Source organism: Argiope bruennichi, chromosome 6 (genome assembly GCF_947563725.1).
Source record: "Argiope bruennichi chromosome 6, qqArgBrue1.1, whole genome shotgun sequence".
Classification (NCBI taxonomy): Eukaryota; Metazoa; Arthropoda; class Arachnida; order Araneae; family Araneidae; genus Argiope; species Argiope bruennichi.
The window spans coordinates 61,198,778-61,223,472 of NC_079156.1; the positions used below are offsets into that span (position 1 = coordinate 61,198,778).

Genomic DNA, 24,695 nt, shown 5'->3' on the forward strand with positions numbered 1-24,695 from the left:
CCACACTCCATTTATACATGTATCTGTATACAAATACCAATAGTATAAAATTGCAAAACGATGTAAAAATTAAAAGTATAGATATAAAAAGTCATATGCATATATAAATATCAATACTATGAATAAACTAATATAATCGCACTATTAATTAGAAAACAAAATGTTTAGTCTATACTTATAATAAAGCTCAATGTGTGTGTGTGTGTGTTGGCGCTCTACAGGCCAGGTCATTTGACATACAGCTATCAAATTTGCACCTGGTCGGGAATGTGCACCTGGGGTCCATTTTTTTGAAATTTTAATTATTAATTAAAAACTAACTTTCCCGCCAAAAAAATCTTCCATTTTCCCCACCGCCAACTTTTCCGCCAAAAAAATCCTCCATTTCCCCCACCGCCAAATGAGTAAGACTTCAGTTTTTTTTATCCCAACAGTAATGAGGCTAGGGTTAATATTTTTCGGCGGATTATTTCAAACGATTCTGTTTATTTTCTTAATGTTTTATGCATTTAAAATTAAACATTGTTAATTAATCTATGTTTCAGATTCATTCTGAAGTACTTTTGAATTAAAATAACGCAGAATAAAGGAAATTAAAAATGTATAATCTGCCCAACTGGCGTAGAAAAATTCCCGCATTTGCGTTAGCGTAACTGGCGAAGAAAATTCACGCATGCGCATTATGTTCCGATTGTTGCCATGACAACCATTATCAACTGACGATTTAAATTATTTTTAGGTTAGTTGCATGCTTTTGTAAGTAAATTGTATTTATGTTAGTTATATATATATTTTTTGTATATGCTTATACTTTAAGCAAGTTTTAAGCACATCGTTTTTTAAGAAGTTTTTTTAAACCTGTTTTCGACCGATTATTTTAAACGATTCATTTTATTTTCTTAGTGTTTGATGCATTTAAAATTATTATTCGGCCATTGTTAATTTATTGATCATTGTTAATGAATCGATCTGTTCATGATGAATCTGAGAAAATTTTGTTGACAAATTCTTGAGATATTGCATAAATTAAGAAAGATATTCTTTAGTGCCCATAAAGTTTCAACGCTCAGTGACTCTATTATCAGTAATCATATTATTAAAAAAAATGCTTTGTTTCAGTAAAAAATATTATTATATTAATTGCAGATTAATCATTTACACTTTAATTTAAAGCATAAATTCTACGAGGGGTAACTGAAAATTAGAGAGATACATATCACGTTATGACTGAAGGCCTTTATAATATTATGAGTGAATTATATGACTATCAAAATTTGAAGTTTTAAAATATTTTGCTGAAGAATCTATTAAAGTTGGAATTGCGTAGAATATTTAATAGTACGACCGGAGTTTAACCGCCTGCTTGGCACAATTTTTAAAAATCGCCAACAACGGCTTAGCGAAATGTTCAAAAGCAAAGGAGCAGATGTTCAATTATAGTGCATAATAAAGATTGCCAGCTTTGGCGCGTTATCGCAACTTGGCGAAGAAGGGGGTTAAACTCCGGTTCAACCTTTTTAATTATTAAAATTTAAACGAACATTAAGATTGGCGAACCGGCTGGTCGCCAAAGGCGGCTAGTTCAGAATAAATCAAAAGAGTGGCTAAACACGAAAAGCAGAAGTTGAAAGATCGCTTTCGACCTATAGAAAAATACAGAGAAACACTCTCCGCCCGTCCAACCAAGATTTTAATTCTGGAGGAAATTCTTCGATTTTCGCATTAAAAAAAAAATTTCAATACAATATAAATAAACAGATATCGAAGCATCTAATCCAGACTGCTTTTAATCGCTTCTTAGATGCAGCAATTACAAATTAATCTTAATATTTTTATAATGAAATGTTGAATTATTGTTGGACCAAGTAATAATAATAAATGTTATTCGGCAAAAATAAATTTTATATCATCTTAAAATTCAAAAAAATAATCTTTTCAATGATACCATTTTTTTTATTTATTTATTTATTTATTTGCTGTAAAACTTTGTCCTATTTTTAATAATTTTTTTAAAAAAATATTTTAAATGTGTTTTAGTATGAGTTGATGTGCAGCTTAAATCGTTTTTATTTTAAGTGCTAATTAATATTACAACCTGATTTTTTTTCATTGTTGGTGATGGTGATGATTATACCCTATTACAAGTATACGATCTAAAAATGATAAAAAATCAATCACTTAATAATACAGTAATACAATTAATTCTAGCTTTTTTCATAATTTAAAATTGTATCAAGATATCCTTGCAAGCAAAGAAATACCATCAAGCATCCATAATATGAGCTGGAATATATGAATGTTGCAGATTCAGATATTTTGGATATTCTTTCATCAGCCAAAGAGGTTTTGTTTAAAAGCGTATTAGAACTCCAGTTTTATTGATCTAAATGAACGCGTTCTTTGTAAATATTTTCGTTGCTTTAAAAATCGTAATTTGTTGTTTAAGAAAATTTTAAATTTTAACTCTTTGCATTCTTATGTCAAGTCTGACTGCCAATGTGCAAGATACATCGTTTTTACATTCTTGGTGGATAATGATTATTACAAAAGACGTATAACAGTAAAAAATTTCACATTAATTTTAACCCTTTATTTACTGACGGTACTAAAAAGTATTATTTAAATCTGGCTTATATCTTCGTAATATGACAATTTTTGCTGATGGTATTCAAAAGAACCCGGAGAATGTAACCCAAATAGCAAAAAGTTAATATAAGCTAAAAGTAGAAATTAAAAATATTTAATAATTAAATTAATTAAGATATTTCTATTAATTAAAATATTTTTTTGCGGGGGGGGGGTCCCTGGGATTATTCTGCAAGAAAACTCAACTACTACTGCAAAAATAAAATTGAAAAATTGATGGCAACATAATTCGGTAAATAAAGGGTTAAGGAATTATAATAAATTTACGAATTATAATTTTGAGTAGTTATAATGAAAATTTCAGAAATAGTTGTTGAGAGTTCTGAAATTTCTAAGCACTAAAAAAACTTTTAAAATTTTCACATTAAAATTTAGAAATTATAACAAACTTGCAGTAATTTTTCAAATTTCTAAACACTAAAAAGAACTTTTATATTCTCATTTGTATAAGAACGCATCTCATTACTTTTCAGAGTGCAAAGGGTTGAAAGATGTTATTTTTTTTATAAGTTGGCAATTTCATCCCACAGCGTTATCATGGCAATCATTTTGTCCTTTCCCATTCACAGATGTTCCCCGTTAAGAATCTAGTAATTCGAATAGAATGTTGGGTGCTTGCCAACACGCATCATTCCATAATATTCCAGAATCCTACCAGCCGTTTGTTTACGCGCTTACACGAACAGGCAGGCACATATCCTGTTTATATGAAAAATTATCTTTTGAGAAATAATCATTTATGCTGTATTTTTCATACTTTCAGCGTTCTTTCGCATGCATGCCATTTATGCGTGTGTTCATTTATAAGTAGAGCGTTCTTCAGTTTTGAGGGGAACCCTTTGCACTAAGATGGTGACTCTCACCACGACCTCTCACTCACCATTCAAGATGGTGCATCATTTTGACGTTTTATTTCTGTGTTTTTTAATTTTGATTGTTAAAAACTCCTACAGAATGGTAAAAAGATGTATATTAATTTTCTAAAGAAATTCGACTTAATTATATATATTTATTTTTTTAGAGCAGTAAACAAATTTTTTTATTAGAGGAATAATTATGCATTGAATTATTTTTTTGAATGCAAAAAGTTAACTTTCAGAATTATTCCTTTGTGGTGAATAGCATATAAGCCAGTTAACAACTACCCTACACGAGCATACGCTTTTGTATCATGGTTTAGTTACTGGACTGCCAACCACAAGGTCCCAGGTTCTATCCTCGCTCATCTCATATCGCTAAGCCTTTCATTAAATTACAATTCGTGTTGTATTCATATTTGTAATTATTTCTTTGCGAAAATTTTTCGAATCAATTAGTAAAATTGTCCAGATTTATATTTTCACATTAAAATTATCCTTTTTCATTAAAAATAACTCAATCATTTGTTATGGTTATATGCAAATGAGAATTTTTACGGTAAATGTGAATTTATCAGTTATTAATTGTGTAAGGTAATTAGTAACTTAAAATTACTTTTGATGAGAAAAACAAGAATGAATAAGTTAATCTGAATTTAAAGCAGTAATGTATTCTAGAGATATTTGATAATGCAAAATAGTATTTCCAGCAGAATGGAATATTTCTGCATTAAGATTGTGTCTTGATATTCTACTTTGATGGAATTCTGGTAAATATGTGGTTAGGAGGAAAATATTACATTGAAATCCCTATACAAATTCTTTGAATTTCATCTTGATGGATATATTTTTGTAAGAATCCATGAAACTTATTTTTAGATTCAGACTAGATATATTTAAAAAAATTGAGACCATTCATTTAAAGAGAATGTGCCCAAATGCTATCTGATATGTTTAGTAGTTTTTTCCATTTACTTTGCTAAGATTATCAACAACTTGAACATTAATGATCAACACTTCAAATAATTGAAAAAAAATTCTACATTTATATAAGTTAACTTCAGTCATGAAACTTTCATGTATGCTATTTTTTTTTTTTTGTTGTGTTATAATTATTGAAAATATGTATATACATTCTCTATTATTATTAGAATTTCTCGTGAAAGGCTGGACAAACTTACAAGTAAATTACACACATGAATTCATACTTTACAGAGAAGATTCATTCATTCATGGCAGCATTTAAGAGATGAACCAGAAATTCATGAGAAAAATGATTTGGTTTCACTCATTTAACAGAAAAATGATATAGATGTGCAATTTTCATCAATGATTTGATTTATGCAATATTTAAATACAGTTTTATAAAGTTAGCAAATAGATGCAGGTATGCACATAGAGTTTATTAAAAACATTAATATTGTTCAGATGGCAGACAAAGCCAGTCATAGAGATTACAAATCAGTACCAGTTCTTGGTGAAATTTGATGAATCCAAATCCTTTCCCTCTTTATTAAAACCCTTAATTCTTAAATGCCCTCCTGATTGAACCTTCGCAGTAAAATTCGAGTTCATGCATATTCTTTACTCGTTGAAATTTAAGGACAATTTGTCCAGCCTTAGAAGAAATATTTTTATTTTTTTTAAAAAAAGTGTTAATCTAAAAGTTTGAATACTTTTGACAATATTTTTCTTGACATCATGCACTTAAATTGTTCATTATCTAGGAACTTTTTTTTTTCATAGAAAATCTGATACAAAATAATCATTTTCCCATATTTTATATCTGAATATCAGCAGTAAGGAAATGAACCAATGGGTACATATATGAATAATTCCTTGTAAACATTTATATGAATAAAAATAAAATTTACAAATGATCGATGAGTTATAAAAATCAGTATTTATTAAAAATAAATCTTCCTCAAATTTTGTTAAAAAATGCTATAAATAATCAAGAAACTCTTAGTAAAAATTTCATGATAATTCCTTAAGTAGTTCAGCATTTCTCAATCTGTGGTACTTGCTTCCAGGGATATGTGAAATGGTCTAAGGGAGCACAGAAGAAGAAAAAAACATTGGTAGGCCGATTGAATTTATAAAAAATGATGAAAAGCTGCAACTGCCTTTCCAATTTCAATAATATTTCATTATGAAAGATGAATTACATTGAATCCAAAATAATTTAATTTAGAAAAATATATATCTAAATTGAATTTAAAACATTTTATCTACAGGATAAGTACCTATTGAGTGTGATAAGACCATTGACTGACATCTGACAAAAATAGGTATATTTTAATAACACTTACACAAAGTGGGCAGGCAATTTGGCATTTTTCTCTATGAGAAATCTCAGATATTCCAGATATTAATTGTTTCATACATATTTTGGATTTAATTCCTGTGCATTATTGTTCATGTGCACTATTTTCCCATTAAAAAAATAGGAAAAGTAATGTTTCTGTAATATTATAGTATTATTACTATATTACTATACTTATGAGCAGATTTTAATTATAAATAATAAGGTGACACACAAGTGAAAAAAAAACTGAAATAGTTATTTTAATTAAAAAATTATGTTCCTAATTATGCAAACATTTATTTTATTAGTAGTGTTATCACTCCTAATAAATACATATATCATATAAATTATTAGCCACCAAGTTACTACTTACAAAGTTTGATTAAATATCATATTCTATAAAAATAACTTACAGAAAGAAAAAAAAAAGTTTTTTTTTCATAAGTTAAAACTTTTGGAAAAAAAAAGGTTGAACTTTTAATATTTTTTGGTATAGAGTATAAATTTGTGAGAAGCCGTGAAATTTAATAAACTGTATAGTACAACTAATATTCTCCTTTTAATTAAAAATAAAGTTGTTAGCACTAAGAATATTTTGTGTATTTTATATCAAAGTACTTTCTCATTAAGATTGCATACATATTTTTTAATGTGTATTTTTACGGGAGCTTCTGTTGCATTCTAATATCAAAAATGTTTTTATTTTCACATAAATAATATTTATACTAGTCAGTCATCAACAGCTTATTTTATATACAGTAACTATAACAATGATATTCTTCAAATTTAAGGTTTCAGTGAAGCTTTCATGATAATTAAAGAGTAATGTTTTACTAATAAAAGATAGCAAAATATTCATAATGCTAAGCATTATAAAATTAATATGATATGAAATTCATAAACTTAAAAAAACGAAAGCATTTTTCTATTTGGAAGTAAATGGAAATCAATTTATAAAAAATATACTTATAAATCAACTATCAAACCACAATTAGAGTGGAGATATTGTTTATATAAATATATCAAGCAGGAAAAGAAATAAGCAGCATAACACTAAATTTAGCATTGATTCAATTCTTTGTTAATTTTATTTCCTAGAAGAAATGTTGGCATATTCAAATATTTGGAATATAAAAAAATGCATAAGAAAACATGAACAGAACTTTAAATAACTCTGTATTATTAGATAATTCATTGTTCGCATAGTACAATAGTTAGGAGTTGAATCTATTCATCAGGAAAACTATCCATTCCATTAAAAATTTTATTGGTTTTTTTTTTTTTTTACAAAGATGATATTTTCAGAATAGACAAGAAAATCCGACATTTTGTACTAAAATACAAATGATGTTTTTGTTTGCTATTTAAAGAAAATTCTTCCAAAAAATATTGCTTTGTGTCACTAACATAAAATTATTGTTTATTAAATCTCCATTAATGTTTCACTCATACAAAATTACAATTTAAAAGTTTTATAAAACCTTCATAATATAAATAACCGTTTTTTAATATAGTTTGGAGGAAATTAGCGAAGAAAAGAGAAAGCGTTTTTCTCTTTTTCAACTGATTAGATGATAAGAGGTATTGTCTCTGTAGCCAGCATATACAGCAACTTAATCTTAGTTTCTCTTATTAGCAATTAATCTGCAACATGCCATAATATATTAGAATAAAGAAATAGCATTATGTAAATATGATTAAGGATCAAACAGATAATCTTGAAAAAAAGAGAGAACTTTTAATGACTTGCAGACACAGAATATGTACCTTCTATAATAAAATCTTTTGGTTAAAACATCAGCAACATTCATAAGGAGAAAGCTAAAATGTTTAAGATAGTTGCTTTGATCCTTGTACTTAAAACTTGTATGTATGACACAAGAAAATTAATCCAAATTATATTCCCCTTCATGTCTATTCCATTATTTTGTAATAATAATTCCAACAACAGCACTCTTCAATAATAACTCTATGTTTTAACTCTTATCGATATTCATGTACTAACTGCATTTTTAGCTGATATTTATAAAAAATATTTTGAAGTCGATATAATCTCAACACAGTAGAAACTTTCTTGTATGTAAAAGCAAGACATCTTATGTACTAATGCATATGCAAAAGTGTTGAATATATGAACATATTCTTTCATGTGGAAAATCCAAAATTTTTATATGAAATTGGACGAATTTGTATGCATCTCTCTATATCTAAAAAACCTCAGTTTATTCTGACAGTTAATCTATTGATGAATTTGTCTGCCAAAGTTTCAAAACTATGTCTATACATGAACATAAATCAGAAATGTAATAAGCTAGGATGAAATTGTTGTCTGAATGTCAAAACAATATAAAATTTTTTAAAGACAAATTCATCAATAGGTTAACTGTCAGAATTTCAGTGTATTTTTATATCCGATTTACAAATCTGTGTTCAGTTTTAGATTTTATTTGCCAAAGAATCTACAGTCTGTTCATTTGTCTTCTTGTGCATATACTAATGCGCCAATTCAAAAAAATGAGATAGATAAATGAAAATTTTGTTATTGATCTTAAGACCACGACTGTAAACAGAGTAAAATTTTAGATTAAATAGGTCACTGCAAAAGAGGCAAAAAATTTTATTTCATATTCTGCATTATGTAAAAAAAGCTAAACACATCATGTTAGTGTACCAGAAAGTCTAATGTAGAACACTCTGGATAATATTTAGATACACCAATTTATGTAATAACAAAAGAATGTTATTGTAATAGATTCAATTATTGGATTTTATCCAAAAATGTTGCATTAAAATTCAATAGATAAACTCCAGTTTAAAATTTGTAGGTATATAAATATTATGTGTAATGAATTCTAATGGACAAAACATAGTGAAATGGCAAAATCTAACTGGAAAAGATTCATATTGTGTTTAATAAAACTGAATGAATTAAATATTAATTTTAATTATTCTATTTGAAATAATTTGAGAAATATCGCAGGAATCAAAATATCAAATATGATCGAGATAAGGGAAGGATGAAAAATTTTCTTCTAAATAGAATGAATGGTGAAGTAATGTCTAAAGTTAAATGAAAAATAATTCTATTAAAATAGGAGTATAATTTAAAGCACCATTTAATTTACAAATATAAATTATTAATTAAAAATAAAATTATTTTTAAAAAATGTGAGTGTAATTTTAAATATTTCTTGTTTTATTGCATTTATTTTTGTCCTTAAATGTCAAATAGCATATAAAAAATTGTTGCAGGAATTTATCTATTATGTAACAAAATATATAAAACAGACATTTAAGAAATCATGAATTTATAATAAGTGCAGTATTATTCAAAAACAAGTTGGTGTCTTTTAGAAAAGCAAAATTAGTAGAATGTATTAAAGTTTTTAAAAAAAAGAAAGTATGACAACTCTATTTTTGTTTTATATATAAATTTGAAAGCCTGTGATTTGTTATCAAGTTATTCATATGAATAAAAAAATTAATAAATTATTACATGAAATATTTCCCTAAATAATTTGTAATTCTAAAAGAGTGAAAAAATTTATTGACACAATAAGAAAAATTTCCAGGATTCATTTGAACAATTAACATGTTTTACCAGATGATTCAAATAAAAATTATATTCAATGCAAAAGAAAGTAACAGAATAAAAATTACTTCAGTTCACTTTGATATCTATTTTCATGATTCTGTGATATCTGTAGATGTATTAAATCTTCTATCTCACAAATGAATCCACAGAACTGAAATCCAAGATATAAAAGTCTTCTATTACCTTGGACAACTTTATATATTTTCCAACCTGCTTCCTTTTAAGTAAAAAGAAGAAAAAAATCATTTTGATAATAAGAATAATTTATTAAAAAAATTATGTCTATTTTTTAAATACTGTTCTAAAAAGCAAAAAAGATAGCTGCAAAAAAACATATATGGACATTCTTGTAAAATAATAAAAATTAACAAAACTATTAAGATATAAAATATCAAAGCCACTATTGTTAGCATGTATATAATAAAATAGTGAGGTTAAATGTCACATAAGAGCAAATCCTCAAAAACTTTCTAAAACATGCATTAAAGAATTTATTATCATAGTTTACCCTGAATTAATGGTAAGCACATTGATATCTACTATTTTAATACACTAAAAATGGCTTGTAAGTTTAAATCTAATATTCAGCGAATAATAAGTTATCATAACCATTATTTGTTTTACCTAATTCTTGCAATGAAGTCTTAAGAACTGTAACTGATACCAGTTTGAAAACTATTATATTAAATTACTATTAAGTAGCTGCAATCAAATTTCATACGTTAAAAGAATGAGACAATTTGCTTGATTTCATGGTTTAAATGTACAGTAAATTATATAAGAATAAAAATCATATATTTTATAACCTCTTTTTTGCAATTATTTAAACAGATTAAAACAATTGTTTACTTGATATTTTATTTTTAAAATTATCTTTAAAAGTATAAAACAGATGTAATTTTTTATTTCTACATATGATTTGTTTTTTATTAGAATTTCAAATTCAGACAAAGGAACTGTAAAACAAAGATGTAACAGCAATATATATATATATTTTTATTTTAACAAAAAGCAAATTAATTATATCCTTAGTAAGAAATTTCTTTTATCAAATATGTTTTTACAATGAGAGGTGCATTCATATTCAATTATAAAAGTAATCTAAAATTAAAGCTATTTTTTTTCTTTAAAATGTTTGTAATAAGTCATAAAATTAATTTTATTAACTAAAAAATTAAATCAGAGTATTTTCCTACAAGAACAAATATGTCAAAAAAGTAAATATATTTAAAAAAAGGATTTTTATAGTTTATTTTACTAAATAAATTAATAATAAATGTCAAAAAAATTTATTTCAAAAACTTATTTAACATGTATTAGTAAAAATTAGTATACCTGTCCCAAGTTATTTCCAGTAAGATTTAAATGCTGCAAAGTACTGTTCCTTTCCAAAAACATGCAAAGAGAAAATATGCATTCAGCAGTAAATTTATTATATGCTACATCAATATTAAGTAAATTATTATTTGAAATTAAACAATTAAATAAACTTATAGCACCTTTATTACCAATGGAATTGTGATCCAACTGCAATATTTTTAGTGATTTATTGTTATTTAAAGCTGCTACAATAATTTCTACTCCGCTATTTGTAATCTGATTATTATTTAACTTCAATACCTCAAGTTGAGTAGATGTTAAAAGCTTTGCGATTGAATAACAGAAATCATCAGTGATTATATTACAAGAAAAATCAATATCAACTAAGGTATTTAAAGCAGTTAAACCATCAATTACAGAAGAAAATTGAAAACTTTCCATTTTAGTACCAAGTAAATTAAATTTCTGTAAATTTTGAAATTCACATAGAGTTTTACTCAACATTTCATAACTATTAACTAATAAATCACAATCATTAGATTCTAGAAGCATTTCATAATTGAGAGGAAAATTATTTAAATATACTTCTTTAAGATTAGGAAACAATGACATTAACTGAAAGACAAAATCTTCAAGAGGCAGGTATTTGTGATTATTATTTGAATAATTAAATTTAAATCCATTAATTTTTAAAATATACAAATAATTTTGGAAACTTAAAAGTGTTTTTTTTACTTCCACAAATAAAGACTTTCCAATGATGAAATTATCAATTATATCCATAACAGAATAAGAAACAAATGTGTTTTTCCAACTGCAATTACTTAACCAATAATTTAGATGAGTCCACTGTCGCTCACAGCATTTTCTTTTCCAATACACATCATTTAGAGACAAGGTAAGCAACAAATCAATAGGTAAGTTTAATGGTAATAAATTGGACAAGATTTCCTTCTGTTTTTCATTTAATGGTTGAAATAGAAGTTGTAGCTGTTCACCTAAAATATGAATATAAATTGTCATGAAGGTTTTAAAATGTTAGTGAAAATTACAACTTGATGACTTAAAAAATCAGAATTCTATTGTTAACTTTTAAATTAAAAATAATGATAACAATTTAAAGGCTATTTCTAATATCTTGGGGGAAATTTTAAAAATAGATCAGGCATACAGAAATAAACCCTTTTTGCAATATAGTATAAGACTGCAAAGGATAGCTACTGAAGCCTTCTTGACAGTAAATTAAGCAAAAGAAAATAATTGACAAAAAGTCTCCTGTTATAACCTCCACTTTATCTTCCCAAGACCTAACATTCTATTATAAAAATAACCTGTTTCTCAATGCCTGGCCTACCTTTAAAGTTTTTTCCTTGACTTTAATATTCCTTTTTATAAGAGATTCTTATATAAGTACATTTTTTTTTAAGTAAAGCTATTCTAATTTTCACTGGCTATCTGCTCTTGAAGACATTTTTAAGTCCCTTCGAACAACAGAATAAGTGTTACCTTATTTCTAGTATTTCAAAATAAAGTTATTCCCCATTTTGGTGTAATGAAATGGAGCATTACTATATGATGCTCTTTCTATACTTTGGCATTACCAGAAACCTGCATGCATCTTCATGTGCAAAATTCTGAAAAGGTCATGGGCTGAAATTATTATAAGCTTATCAAAGGAATTAAATCTGATTTTTTTTTTATTTAATCTTTAAGTACCATCTTAAAGACTATACTCCCTTAAAAAAATAATAATGATATTATAAATATTTTTTAACATTTTCAGTAACTGCTTTTAGACCATTTCCTTTATGCAATAAATTAATATAATACAAACAGCACCACTACCTTAGGACGTGCAAGAGCAATTAGAAAAAAAAATGCAGTTGACATTTTTTTTTTTAATGTTTTAACAATTTAGTGATTTGCAACTAAGGAAAAAACAAAATAAAACAGTAGAAATCTTTGCATTTTGATTTTCTATACCCTTGCATAAGATGACATATTAAGTGCTTTATAGTATAGTGAATATAATCTTTGAAGCAGTTTTTTTTTTCTAGCAGTAGGAAACAAAATTTCAACTAAAGCTAAAATTTAAGACACAAGAACACATAATAAGTTTCATTTATCTAAGTTATCTTTTTACAGTTATAATTTTTACATACCCATGAACAAACAAACAGCTTACCAGATAGTCAAGCCTTTCATGAATTTAGTACAAAATATTATACAGATCCAAGATTATGATAAAACCTTATACTAAATTTAATCTTTTCATTAAGTTATCCTGCCTTCATGCAAATGGTTAGTAAAACAGTTTCCGGTAAACGGATTTTATATAATCGGTACATGTAATTTTAGTACTATAACCAAAAATCAAATTCCATGTATTGCATTTGATTTATTATGTTAAACTGACTTAATTCCAACAAAAATTATGTTTTTTCTGGTTAAGGAAACACTAAAATGTAGAGATTCATCAAACATTCTCAGATGGATTCATTAAGGATTGCAATATTTTTCTTTTGTATATTTTTTATGTTACAAAGAAATAACTCAATTTTGCATTACTGAAAATATATGCAGGACTTTTATTCTGCATAATTTAACTAGCCTGTGACTCTGATCTGGAGCCCATTAAAAGTGGTGCCCAATTGGGAGCAATTGGTCCAATAGGCAAAATGCCTGGCTACTATACAAGACAGTATCATTAAAAACTAATGTTGCAGAAACATTTATGTCCAGATTTTGGCTTATATGTATTAATTAATGATTCAGTCCATTTTTCTATTATTAGTGATTGCTAATGTCAAGATTACAAACAAAGTTATAAGTGATAGCAACACTAATGAAGGGGGCAGAATGCATTTCTATGCTGACTACAATTATAAAAAGACTTTTACAAGATTAAATAATTTCCATTTACAATACAGAATTTCATCATACAAGATTATTTGTATTTAAAATTTAATTTATCTGATTTTTTTATCTTGACAACATGAAATACAACACAATATTTCCCTACAGTGAATCTGATCAAAGAACAGTTCAATAAATAAACTATATATATGGCCTACTAACTAACTACAGAATAAAAATCATTTTATTAGAAACTGGAATTAATAGATCATTAGATTTGAAATTACAATCCAGTAGGCTTTTTTTGCTTTTACATAAAATAAAAAAATTATGCCATTTTTAAAAAATACTGATATTTTTCCAAAAGTTTTATGTACTGTTTTAAAAATTCATTGAGAAATATTTTTAATCAATTTAACAAATTAAAATCTAAAAAAAATAGTTCTTGAATCTTTGATAAAATTTTTGCTTTCACACTCTTAGAAAAGCATTAGTATTTTTAATAATTTGTTTTAAATACACATTTAAAATATGTTTGTATATAAATCTGCTTTACAAAAATATCCAATGATTCCTTGAATAGTAGAAAAAACCTTATGCATGATCTTCCACATTTTAAGGTGGTCTTGAAAACTTTTATATAAAGAGTAAATATTCAGAAAAAATAAAAAAGTTAAAATATACAAAAAGAATATATAAAAAATTTTGTATTGATATTAATCAGAATACCAATCAAAATTATATTATTTAACTCTCCAGAATATTTTGTGAATACTTCAAAATATCTTTAAATAAATTTGTAAATTTCAGGCACAATTGCAATTGAATTAGAGCACCAAAACATAATTATTGATATAAAAATTTAACAAACAAATGCTGAATTTAAAATATTTTAAAATGCAACATCCTATGGAATAAAGGAATTCAGAGGATCAATCTCATTTAATTTGAAATTTCCAAATAAAAAAAAAAAAGATTATGAAAAAAAAAAATCTTTCAAATCTATAATTAATGAACATGAAAAAGTATTGTATTTAATGACCATACTTGACTTAAACATCAAGGTATTTTCAAAACAAAATATAAAAATGTATTATTAATTATGTAAAATTTAAACTATACATCTACCGAAATAACAAACACTTTTGAAAAAGAGCATACAGTAGAATTTATATCCGATATAACCGTATGATTATAAAACCATTTCAGAAAAATAAATTTGTGAAACTCTTAACTTTCCGAATGTCATATTTTTATTCATATAAATCATTTAACATGCAAAATTCTATCACTTAATATATCAATACATATATAACACTAGTTTACAATGATTTTAATCTCCTAATACCTGGGATCTCATGAACAATATTTTTGCATTTATTGACCAACATCATACAACGAATATTTAATCAATGGCTCTGTTCATGACTAATTCACACTTATTTTATCTGACGTATAAATTAGAAAGGCAAACTTTTTTAACTTTGGCTTTATAAGTACTGTTGACAAAAATGAGACAACAGTTTCTATTCTAAATTCAGATCCATCAGTTCCTCAGCTGAAATAGAAACAAATAGCAGACGAATGAATTAAAATTTGATGCCAATTCTGTAATGTGTATATAAAGTTATTACTTTATTTTTCATGCTCTCGCTTTGAAAGAAGCATTTAAAATTTATATTCATTTCAACATTTTCAAAATTATAAACAATGCTCAATAAATCAAAAATATATTTGTTAAAATTATATACATCCATTTTTTTTTAATTTAAGTTTCTTTTATAAATAGTCAAGAGCGAGAATTTATCTTCTAATTCTTCAAAAAGTACTTCTTAAAATAGAAAAATATATTAATCAATTTAATGCATACATTAAATTAATTAGTATAATGCATATACTTTTTTAATGAGAAGATTTTTTTCAAATTTACAGTAAAAGAAAGATAAGTGCTCAGTTTTCAGTATTTTAGTTTAGTTTTTCCCTACTCCTGCTCTGATTTTTCTATGTTTAAAATGATGTAAAAAAATTTTGAGTTGGAAGAAAAATTTAAATTTTATCACCTATTGTTTGTTAGAAATTAATTATTTTTTTTATTTGAATCTGGCTCTAATACCTTTTATTTTTTAATTAAAAATATTATTGTCGAAGATCACGTGATCACTCGTTGCTGCCATTTTGGTTCGTATTGTCGTCGTGTCTGAAATTAGTATTAATTTTTTCTCATTGCTCAGAGAAAAGATTAAATTATAGTGTGACACATCATATATTTAATCCATATCACTCAACGTGCATTGTTCTTACCAAAACAAGCCCGCTTGGTCAAACGTTTTCTCAAAAGCAGGTTTATTTACATTTCCTGAAATCAGCTGCAAGGTTAGTCTGAAATTTGAGCATTTAAAATTTTATAAAATATCGAACCGATTATGTAAGAAAGTTTCTGCGGAATTTACTAATGCTATGTTCCATCATAATTTTTTTTAATTGGCTTTCAATTTATCTACCATTCTTTAATTAAAATTAATTATACATGTATCAGTAAGATGTAAACTGTTACACAGCATGGAAGTTGCATTATGCGGCCTCGTGGGTTGCTGTCCTTATTTCCTGTCTTCCTACACCGTGGTTTTATGATGATTGTTGTTGCATAAATATTTTACAATACGTGATATTTGGTATACTGTAAATCGGAGCTAAAATCAAATAAAAAATTATATTTATAGTTAATTTAAAACATCAACTCGATCTCCATATGTTTAATATAGAAAAATATTCATCTAAGTTTTATTGAAATATCGGTTAAGAATGAAAAAATGTGGCTTATATAAAATTTTGACAGCAAGATTCTAATGACACCCAATAGTTCATCTTTCTCAGAAGAAGAATGTATCGTAGTTTACATTAAACAAATTTTACTGTGTTTAACTTTGAATTGTGTCAGTATCTAAATTCGCCATAAAAGTTATCATTAAATTATTTGTTTTTAAATTATTTTATATTCACTTAGTTTTTGTATTGTAATTCTAAGAATACTATAAAATTTTGTTGAGATTTTTATCTAAGTAATGAAGTGTTCAAATCATTTATGTGGTATGAGTTACAAAAAATTTATTTGCATTACAGTGCAGAATACTTACCTGTCAAGGTGACAATCTACATACTTTAAGTATATCATAGGAGTAAAGAAAAAAAAAAGGCTAAAAAAATATTTAAATAATAGGTTTTTTTTTTAATGTAAGAAGTAGCAATATGTGTAAAGAAGAAATCTGCAAAAATATGTTGCTTTTTATTATTGCCCAATATTGTGTTTTATTGCTTAATATTGGGTTTACAATCTAATCTACAAGTCCCTTTGGGGTCAAAATTGCTTATCTCTAGAATTCTATTATACTAGTATTGGTAAATTAGTAATTCCAAGTGGGATGGAATCTCTTAATTTAGTGGATCTAGGCTCCTTTTTAACAGTGAAAATTTTTTAGGGATTTCAAAACCTGTTTTTCTCTATGACAACAAAAACAGTCATTCTAATATGACAGTCATTCCGTCTTTGCTAGTATATCATCAATATTTCTCCTTACAGATGCGACACAATTAAGTCATTGTGGCTAGCAGTGTTTTGTGATAATGATGAGCAAACTACAACATGCTGCAGATTTTAAAATAATAATGTAGAAATTTTATAAGTATTGTAAATTTTACATGGATAGATAACAAATTATATTTCTTAAAAATGTAATCTAAGCTTTGTATATCATATTTGCATTAAAGAATTTATTTTAACCTTCACTGAGTTTTATTATAAATTATAAAAGCCCACAAAATATTTTTAACTTTCCTTATTAAATAATTTTGTTTGCCTCTGCTCGATAATATTTTTCGTGATATCTTTGCTGTATCCTTTTTCAAATGCCATAAGTACTTAATGCTCCCATTTTATTTGTATATTTTAGATTAAAAAAAAAAAAGATTCCCTATTTTTATCATAGTTACTAATTTCCTGTGTTTAATAATGCTGTTGTATATTTTTCAAAATTCCCCGATATTTATTTCAAATGATACACGTGCTAGAATCATATTCGAAACTGGACATCAAATTTCCTGTTGAGGTATCCTTGAAGAATACTATCATTAATTTTGAAAATTGTTCTAAATTTTACCTTAACACCCTTTCATATTCAGTTTTTAAATGGGATATTAATAATAGCTATTAATCTGTGCGCAGTAATATATTTTTTACACAGTCCAGAAAATTACTTGATACTGGCCATCTTTATTAAAAAATTGTTTTGCAAAAATCAATATTTCTTACCAATTTTAATTAAATTTTTTATGTAATTTCTCTTAATGGTTTCCTCCACAAAATATTTTAAGATTCAAATTTTGATTGACATAAATTCATGTGATTTTAGACCTTTCTGCTCATTATATTATGTATTTTCCAGATTTTTTTTTTTTTTTTTGCTTATATCTATACATTAAGGTGTATTACAGGAAAGACCAGCTGTGTTTAAAAAATTGGTTGCTTTTTAAAAAATTTTATCATTGCCTAATTCTGAAATTACAGCTTCATATTTTTTTAAAGGCCTTTTTTATGTTTATGCTGAAACTGAATTTTCATTATACTACTTAAACATGTATAAAAGATAATGGAATTGTATATTTTATATGCTAATTTATCTCATTTCTTTGACAGTTAAAATGAGTGAAACTGCATTGAAATTTGGACCTGAGTGGTAATTATCTTTATATTTTAAAATTTTATTAACATAAGCACCTGTCAATAGATTTATTTGTAAATTGCATATATAATCTTCATTTATTTTTGTGCTCGTATTTAAAGATTTTTAATAAAAATGTTAATGTGAAATTTGAGCTTTACACGTGTTGTTAAAACATATAGAAATATTAATAAGCATTTTATCTTTACAAAAATAATGATGATTACTACAGTTTTTTCTAGAATCTGCTAGGATTCACTGATGATATTTTATTATTATTGTTAATTTAAATGAAGATAATTTATTTTTTTAATGTTGTTTTATATATTATTGCCATAATTTGAAAAATTGGACATAATACTTGACATTTGTTGCTCATAATATTTATTGCTAGTTTATTCCTGTAATAATAATGTTTTCACAAAAAAAATTATCTGATTTTTATAATGTGTATGAAATTATTAAATTGTTATTTATAATATGTAATAAATGTATTAATATTCATTATTCTGCCTTAAATAAAATGAGATTTTTTTTTTTTTTTAACTATTGATTTTGAGTTTTAAAAAAAAAAAGGCCACTCAATATTTTTTTTTTTCTTTTTCAAATAGATTGAACGAAAAATATTTTAAGTGTGAAATTAAATAAAGATCATTAAGTGCCTGAATCTTCCTCTTTAAGGGAAACTAAATATCATTGTAGTAATGAAGTAATTTCATTACTACAATAATAAAATTATAAATTCATTACTAAAGTAGAAAGTAATTAAAATGAAAAGATCTGCTTTTTTAATATATTTGCAAAAAAAAAAAATTTTTTTTTTTTCAACTTATCATTTTAAAGTCTAAATGTTGCATAAAAATTTTATTCTTTAGGATCCGAGCTCTGTCAACTGGTTCTTCATCTGCACCAACTTCAACATCTATGCCGATGCCTAGGTATAGCTTAGCTGAATTTCGGTACGGCCGTGAGGAGATGTTGGCTTTAATGCCCAAAGACATCAAGATGCCAAACTGTTTGAGGCACTTTCCACTGCTTATTCGAGAAAATTTCCAGATACCTTTAGCACTCACTCCTGTAACAGAAGAAGAACAGGTTTGTTTGTTGATCCCATATGAACATTATTATTTTGTATGCTAGTGATTTGTGTTTCATTATCACTCATTTAAAGGTTACCATGTTTATATTTGCAGATGAAAGCTTTTGATAATTTTATGTCATCTTTTTATATTTCTCTTATATAAATGTCCGAAATCTGGGTTATACTGTATTTTGTAATCTATTTAAAACTGTCAAAAATAAATATAATGGCTTTTAAATTCATCAACAGTAGCTTTAATCTTTAGAAAAAGGGAAAAAGTATCTATATATTTCAAGTAAGATACTCAAACTGCTCTGTCCATGTATGCAAACATGATTTTTAAACCTTTAACCAATCGAGTCTAAAATTTGGTCAAATTCTCTATTCTTATGTTAAATTGGCTCATGAGACTTTATCATCGCTATATTTCCAAGTTGTTGTTTCATGAACCCATAAACTGACTTATAAGCAGACAATCAACCCTTCGATGGTTTGATCCATAACTTTTTTTGCATATGCTTTTCTGTTGATAAAATCATATGCATTTTGCTGATTTTACTTTTTTTTAATTTCATATTCTGTGAATGGATAAATTTCCCTTGAAAGATTTCCTCAAAAATTCATAGAATCCTACAGATTCTCATGTGAATATCTTATATTACAATTCATTTATCGTCCTTGTTGTATTAAAATTATGTTCATAGATAGATATAATATCATTCTTTATGTATCCTCATTCAAAACTTGACTGCATTTATACCATGGGGATTTATTAAAATGATGAATTTGAGTTTTCTGACAATTTATAGTATTTTCTTTTTCTATGCTTCTTAAGTGGGAAAGTGAAATTAAGTGGATTTTTCTTTGTTCAAGGTAATTCTTGGTTAAGTTTTCATTTAAAGTCAAATTCAGTACAGTAACAAAAATTATGATAATTTCTTTCCTAAAAAAACTTTTTCCTTGATTGATATATTTTATGAAATATAATTCATATTTTCAAGTGCCTACATGGTGTTTTCAGATCTGGCACAATTTTTCGGAAATGTGCATTTCGATTTTTTCGTAATCAAGTTTTATCTTTCATAAAATCTGTAAATTTTCTTTTATGTAATAATTCTGCAATATTTTTAACATCTCAAGCATTTTTTTGTTAATTTATTAATCTTATTGTTCAATTATTGCAATTGTATTATTAATATTTATTTTATTTACTTCTCGATATTTATGTAGGTACATTTCATTGTTTTATGAAATTCAGCTTTCTTCACTTCCAAGCTTATGCCATGTTTGTGTTTTGATCATGAAGGATGGATACTATTTTCAAAAATGCAGGAAAAGCAAATATAGAACAAAAATATCTTCAAACCAATACTACAACTGATAAGTGTCTGTAATTGGAGGGGAAATAAAGATCAGTCTCTATTTAAGATTGATTAAATTTGGAACACTTCTTTTTAATCATATAAGTTTCTCAGAATATTTTCCTTACTTGTATAAAGTTATAGAACTTGTATACTTACTTGTATACAGAAATTCTTGCTTATCCAGAACCATATTCAATTTAATTATTTAAGTGGTTTACGTTTGATCAGAGATTCATAATGTAATGATTATTAGTTAAGTGAGCACAGTAGGGAAAACAGTTTCATAAAAAAAATGTTTTGATCTAAATGTATTTTGGTGTATTAAAACTTGAGAGTTTGCTTGATCTTTTTCTCATTATTATTATTATTATAGCGTCTTTGGAGCAGTAGGTCTGTGAACAGCGATCTAGCATTCAGAGCTTCAGGAAAAACAGGGCCTGGGTATAGCATGCATAGAACTGGTAGGGGAGGATCAGTTGATAGAGGGAGAGGCAGAGGTGAGTCTTATGGGTGTTAATATCTTTTACAAAAATGTTAAATTATGAGTCATTAAAAAGCATAATTTTTCTTAATAAGTTAAGTTTTTTATGACCAGAAAACAATTTACGATAAATATTATTCCATAACTAAATCCACTAACCGTGTCCAATTTTTGTGTCTTTTTTATTTTCATTTTAGAAGAAGAAAAAATCTTCATATCACAAATAATCTGTCATTTATTTATTTTTAAATGTATTCAAATGCACAGGAATAAATTCATTCATTGTATACAGCATGCCAAGCTGAATGTTAAATTATCTTGATGTAATGTTTTTCTTTGCACTTATTAAAAATTACAAAATATTTCAAAGGGACAGATTTTCCATCCAAAGTTGTGCTGATATTTCAACCAGTTTTCATATCTTCCTACTTTTTTCATTATGTATATAAATAGCTTAGTGCTTGTAATTATATTTGATGATTAAGCTTGAAAATTAAATCTTATATGGCGGTGTAATTTACCATTTTCAATTAGAAATAGTGGCAAAAGATGCATGGGCAGCTATTAAGCTGAATTATTCTTAATTTTATTTTGCTGTTTCTTTAATTTAGAGGGGGCGGGGATTTTATATTTAAGTTGAAGTGAAGCTGCATAAAAGGAAGCATAACTAGTATCTGTGACTATTAATTTATAATTGCTGTATATGTTTAATAATTTTTGGTAATGCTCATTAAAAAAAATGTCTTCTTTATTAAGATACTATGATTTTGATGTTATGAATATATTACCAAATAGTTATATCATTATTAAAATTTCGGCACTAAGGTTGTAGGTTTCTTCCAATTTGCTCCTATCTGTTACTAATTTCTTTTTGCCTAGTTCTCGTAATTCTTTAGTTTAAAATTCTTAATTTTTCTGAAAATAACAAAAATTTTCGATTTCCCAAGCCTGTCCGAACCTTGAATAAATTGCCAAGTTTTTTTCAAAGTAGAATGATTATTTACAAGCATCCAAATTGAAAGTCCAGTATTGGAATTCATGGAGTAATGTATTTTTCTTAACTTGAATGTTTAATAATTTAGTTCTCTCTGTATGCAACATATATTTGTAGTTCTGATTGATGGTGTAAATTCAAGTAAAAGATGCATGCCTTAGCTGTATTGAATTTCTTGAATAGTTTTATAGAAAGTAGTATTTTTCTAAAATTAATATATTACTGAAAGCTGTCCTACATTTAAAAATACAATTCAAAATCATCTGTTCCATATAAATTGACTTTTTAAAAATGTTCGATATTTACTAATATTGAAATTTTGACTCTCCTCTTCTTATGAAATATTTAAACTATATTTGTCTATTAACATTAGCTGTATTAAAATGTTAGATGTGTAGTAAATAGAGGATTTGCCTCTTTATTGTATCAATATATATATTCTCTCAATGATGTCTACTTTGTTTTTCTTCCTTTGTAAAGGATTTATTAGTAATACTGTATCTACTTTATAATATATGTAATTTTTCTATATTATTTAGTAAAAGGATTTTTTTTTTTTAAATTGGTATTTTATTTTTATTTTATCATTTACGAATATGCTTATTTTGACAGTATTAATTTTAAATTGTCTTAATAAAAGATTTTAATGTCAGATTAAAGTGGCATTTTATTTGCCTGTTTACTTTCAATAGCTTGTATGTTAGATGATAGATGTCATAAATATTGTTCGTTTCAGTATCCGGAGCTGACCACTTTTCAACGATTCTATCTCATTAAGGGGTGACACGCAGAAGGATGCGCACATTTCCGGAATTTACTTTTTTATTAAATGTAAACATTACCTCCTTTCCTCTCACCCGTTTTGCTGAACTATCTATCCTAATGCATGCGCCAAAGCGCGGTGGGTTTTAGAATCCATTGGCAAACAATATTTTAATTTTTTTCCATTTATCTTAGATTTACAAAGCAGTTTGTAAATTTAAAATGGCAAGTAATAAGGAACCCATGGAACTTGAAAAAATCTTTAAAAAGCTCTTACTTTTAAGGCCACAATTCTTGTTTTAGGGCCATAAAAATGTTGTTTTCTATTTTGGAAACTTAATTTCCTATTGAGCTTCCAACACAAAATTTACAATTCCATCTGTGTGTGAATTCGAAAATTCTAAGGCTAAGTGTGACTTTCTTAAACTCTGCTGAATATTCAGAAATTAATGAATTAGTTTAGTAATAAAGTTAAGGAGTGGATGTTCCTAGCAGTGAAATTGTTAAACATAATTCATTTGTTTTGAAATTATTCTATATTTTACTTCTCTGCTGTGTGTTTAAAATTATACTTTAACCAATAAATCTTTAAAAATTACACTTTAACCAATGAATTTCTGTAAAGGAACAGATGGACATACTAATGAAATTTTAAAATTCAAATGCCCAAAAAGTTGAAACAAGATATTTAACCTCAGTTTTTATGAGTCATACTGTAGAGAACACTTCAAAAGCATTTGATAATGCCACAAAAAAGTTAGCTGTGATGAATTGGTGATATAAATTTCAATGAGTGGATCAGTAACTATAAATTTTTTCCCATGGTCCAAGAACATATCTTGAGTTGTTAACTATATAATAATATTAATAACTATTTTTATATATTTTAAATAATGCAATTAAAGTGGGAAATAGAGCAAACATAGTGGAATTAAGGCAGTTCATTTACAGCATTTTGTTGGTTATTTAAAAATTCTCTAGCATGTAAAGAAGACTAAATTAAAATTTCTGCCAGACACACACACAGAAAAAAAAAAAAAAAAACTTAGATAGCTGAAAATTATATCACTTAGAATATTAGAAATTTGGAATTATATCCAGAATGTTGAAATTAGGTTTGTTGAATGTTGGTTAGAATGTTGAAATCAGGTTGTATATCTTATGCCATAGTTTTACAGGCTTTTAAACTTTATTTGACATGTACTAAAATAAATTTCTTCCATTCTCTAACTGAAATGATTGTGTGATTTTTAAGTCTTTACAAGTCTAGTAAATCTCTCGTGTCATTCTTTACTAAAGATCTAAAAACTGATCTTAGATGTCACTGGTACATTTGATATCATGTAAAAGAGACTTTGTAAATCATGAATAATATTTATAATCAAAATTTTACTGTGGAGATAAATCAGTTCTTGCCTCTCTTTTTAAAATAACCTTTGGATTCTGTAGTGACAAGGTTTTAAAACACCTGATATTTCAGATAGAGATACATAATCTTGATTTAAAATTACAGTTCCAAATGTGTATTCTGAAAATGCTAAGAATATTTTTGAAAAATTACCAATTAGGTTCAAAATAGTTAGGTGCTTATTTTGTATTGATCCAAGAAAATTGGCTGATAATTTTATGACTGTTATAACAAATAAAAAAGTCTCATTTGCTGGGAATTTATATATTAATTTAATTTTAATTCTTTTCTTACTAAAGTAGTAATGT

General features: G+C 26.0%; 2 protein-coding genes across 2 annotated transcripts in view; one reads left to right on the plus strand and one right to left on the minus strand.

Moving 5' to 3' along the window:
* Positions 1-9,368: 9,368 nt before the first annotated feature.
* Positions 9,369-15,151, minus strand: LOC129972099 (dynein regulatory complex subunit 5-like). Its single transcript, XM_056086082.1, has 3 exons — positions 14,931-15,151; positions 10,742-11,724; positions 9,369-9,623 (listed from the first exon to the last, which is right to left on the minus strand). The coding sequence occupies exons 1-3, from the start codon at positions 14,974-14,976 to the stop codon at positions 9,468-9,470; spliced, it is 1,185 nt and encodes a 394-aa protein (XP_055942057.1). The 5' UTR covers positions 14,977-15,151; the 3' UTR covers positions 9,369-9,467.
* Positions 15,152-15,738: 587 nt separating this feature from the next.
* LOC129971222 (GRB10-interacting GYF protein 2-like) overlaps positions 15,739-24,695 on the plus strand; it is a 50,459-nt gene continuing 41,502 nt past the window's right edge. The window contains exons 1-4 of the mRNA XM_056084807.1: positions 15,739-15,955; positions 18,273-18,312; positions 19,173-19,392; positions 21,116-21,239. Coding sequence (XP_055940782.1) covers positions 18,278-18,312; positions 19,173-19,392; positions 21,116-21,239 — 379 coding nt within the window. The 5' untranslated portion in view covers positions 15,739-15,955; positions 18,273-18,277. The remainder of the gene's footprint in view (positions 15,956-18,272; positions 18,313-19,172; positions 19,393-21,115; positions 21,240-24,695) is intronic.

Bases quoted from the DNA above. Each gene is read 5' to 3' on its own strand.
- LOC129972099 (XM_056086082.1), bottom strand. From the start codon at position 14,976: ATGATGTTGGTCAATAAATGCAAAAATATTGTTCATGAGATCCCAG. The intron at 11,725-14,930 runs GTATTAGGAGAT...TTCATATTTTAG, and splicing joins TATTGTTCATGAGATCCCAG to GTGAACAGCTACAACTTCTA. The intron at 9,624-10,741 runs GTATACTAATTT...TTTACTTAAAAG, and splicing joins CTGGAAATAACTTGGGACAG to GAAGCAGGTTGGAAAATATA.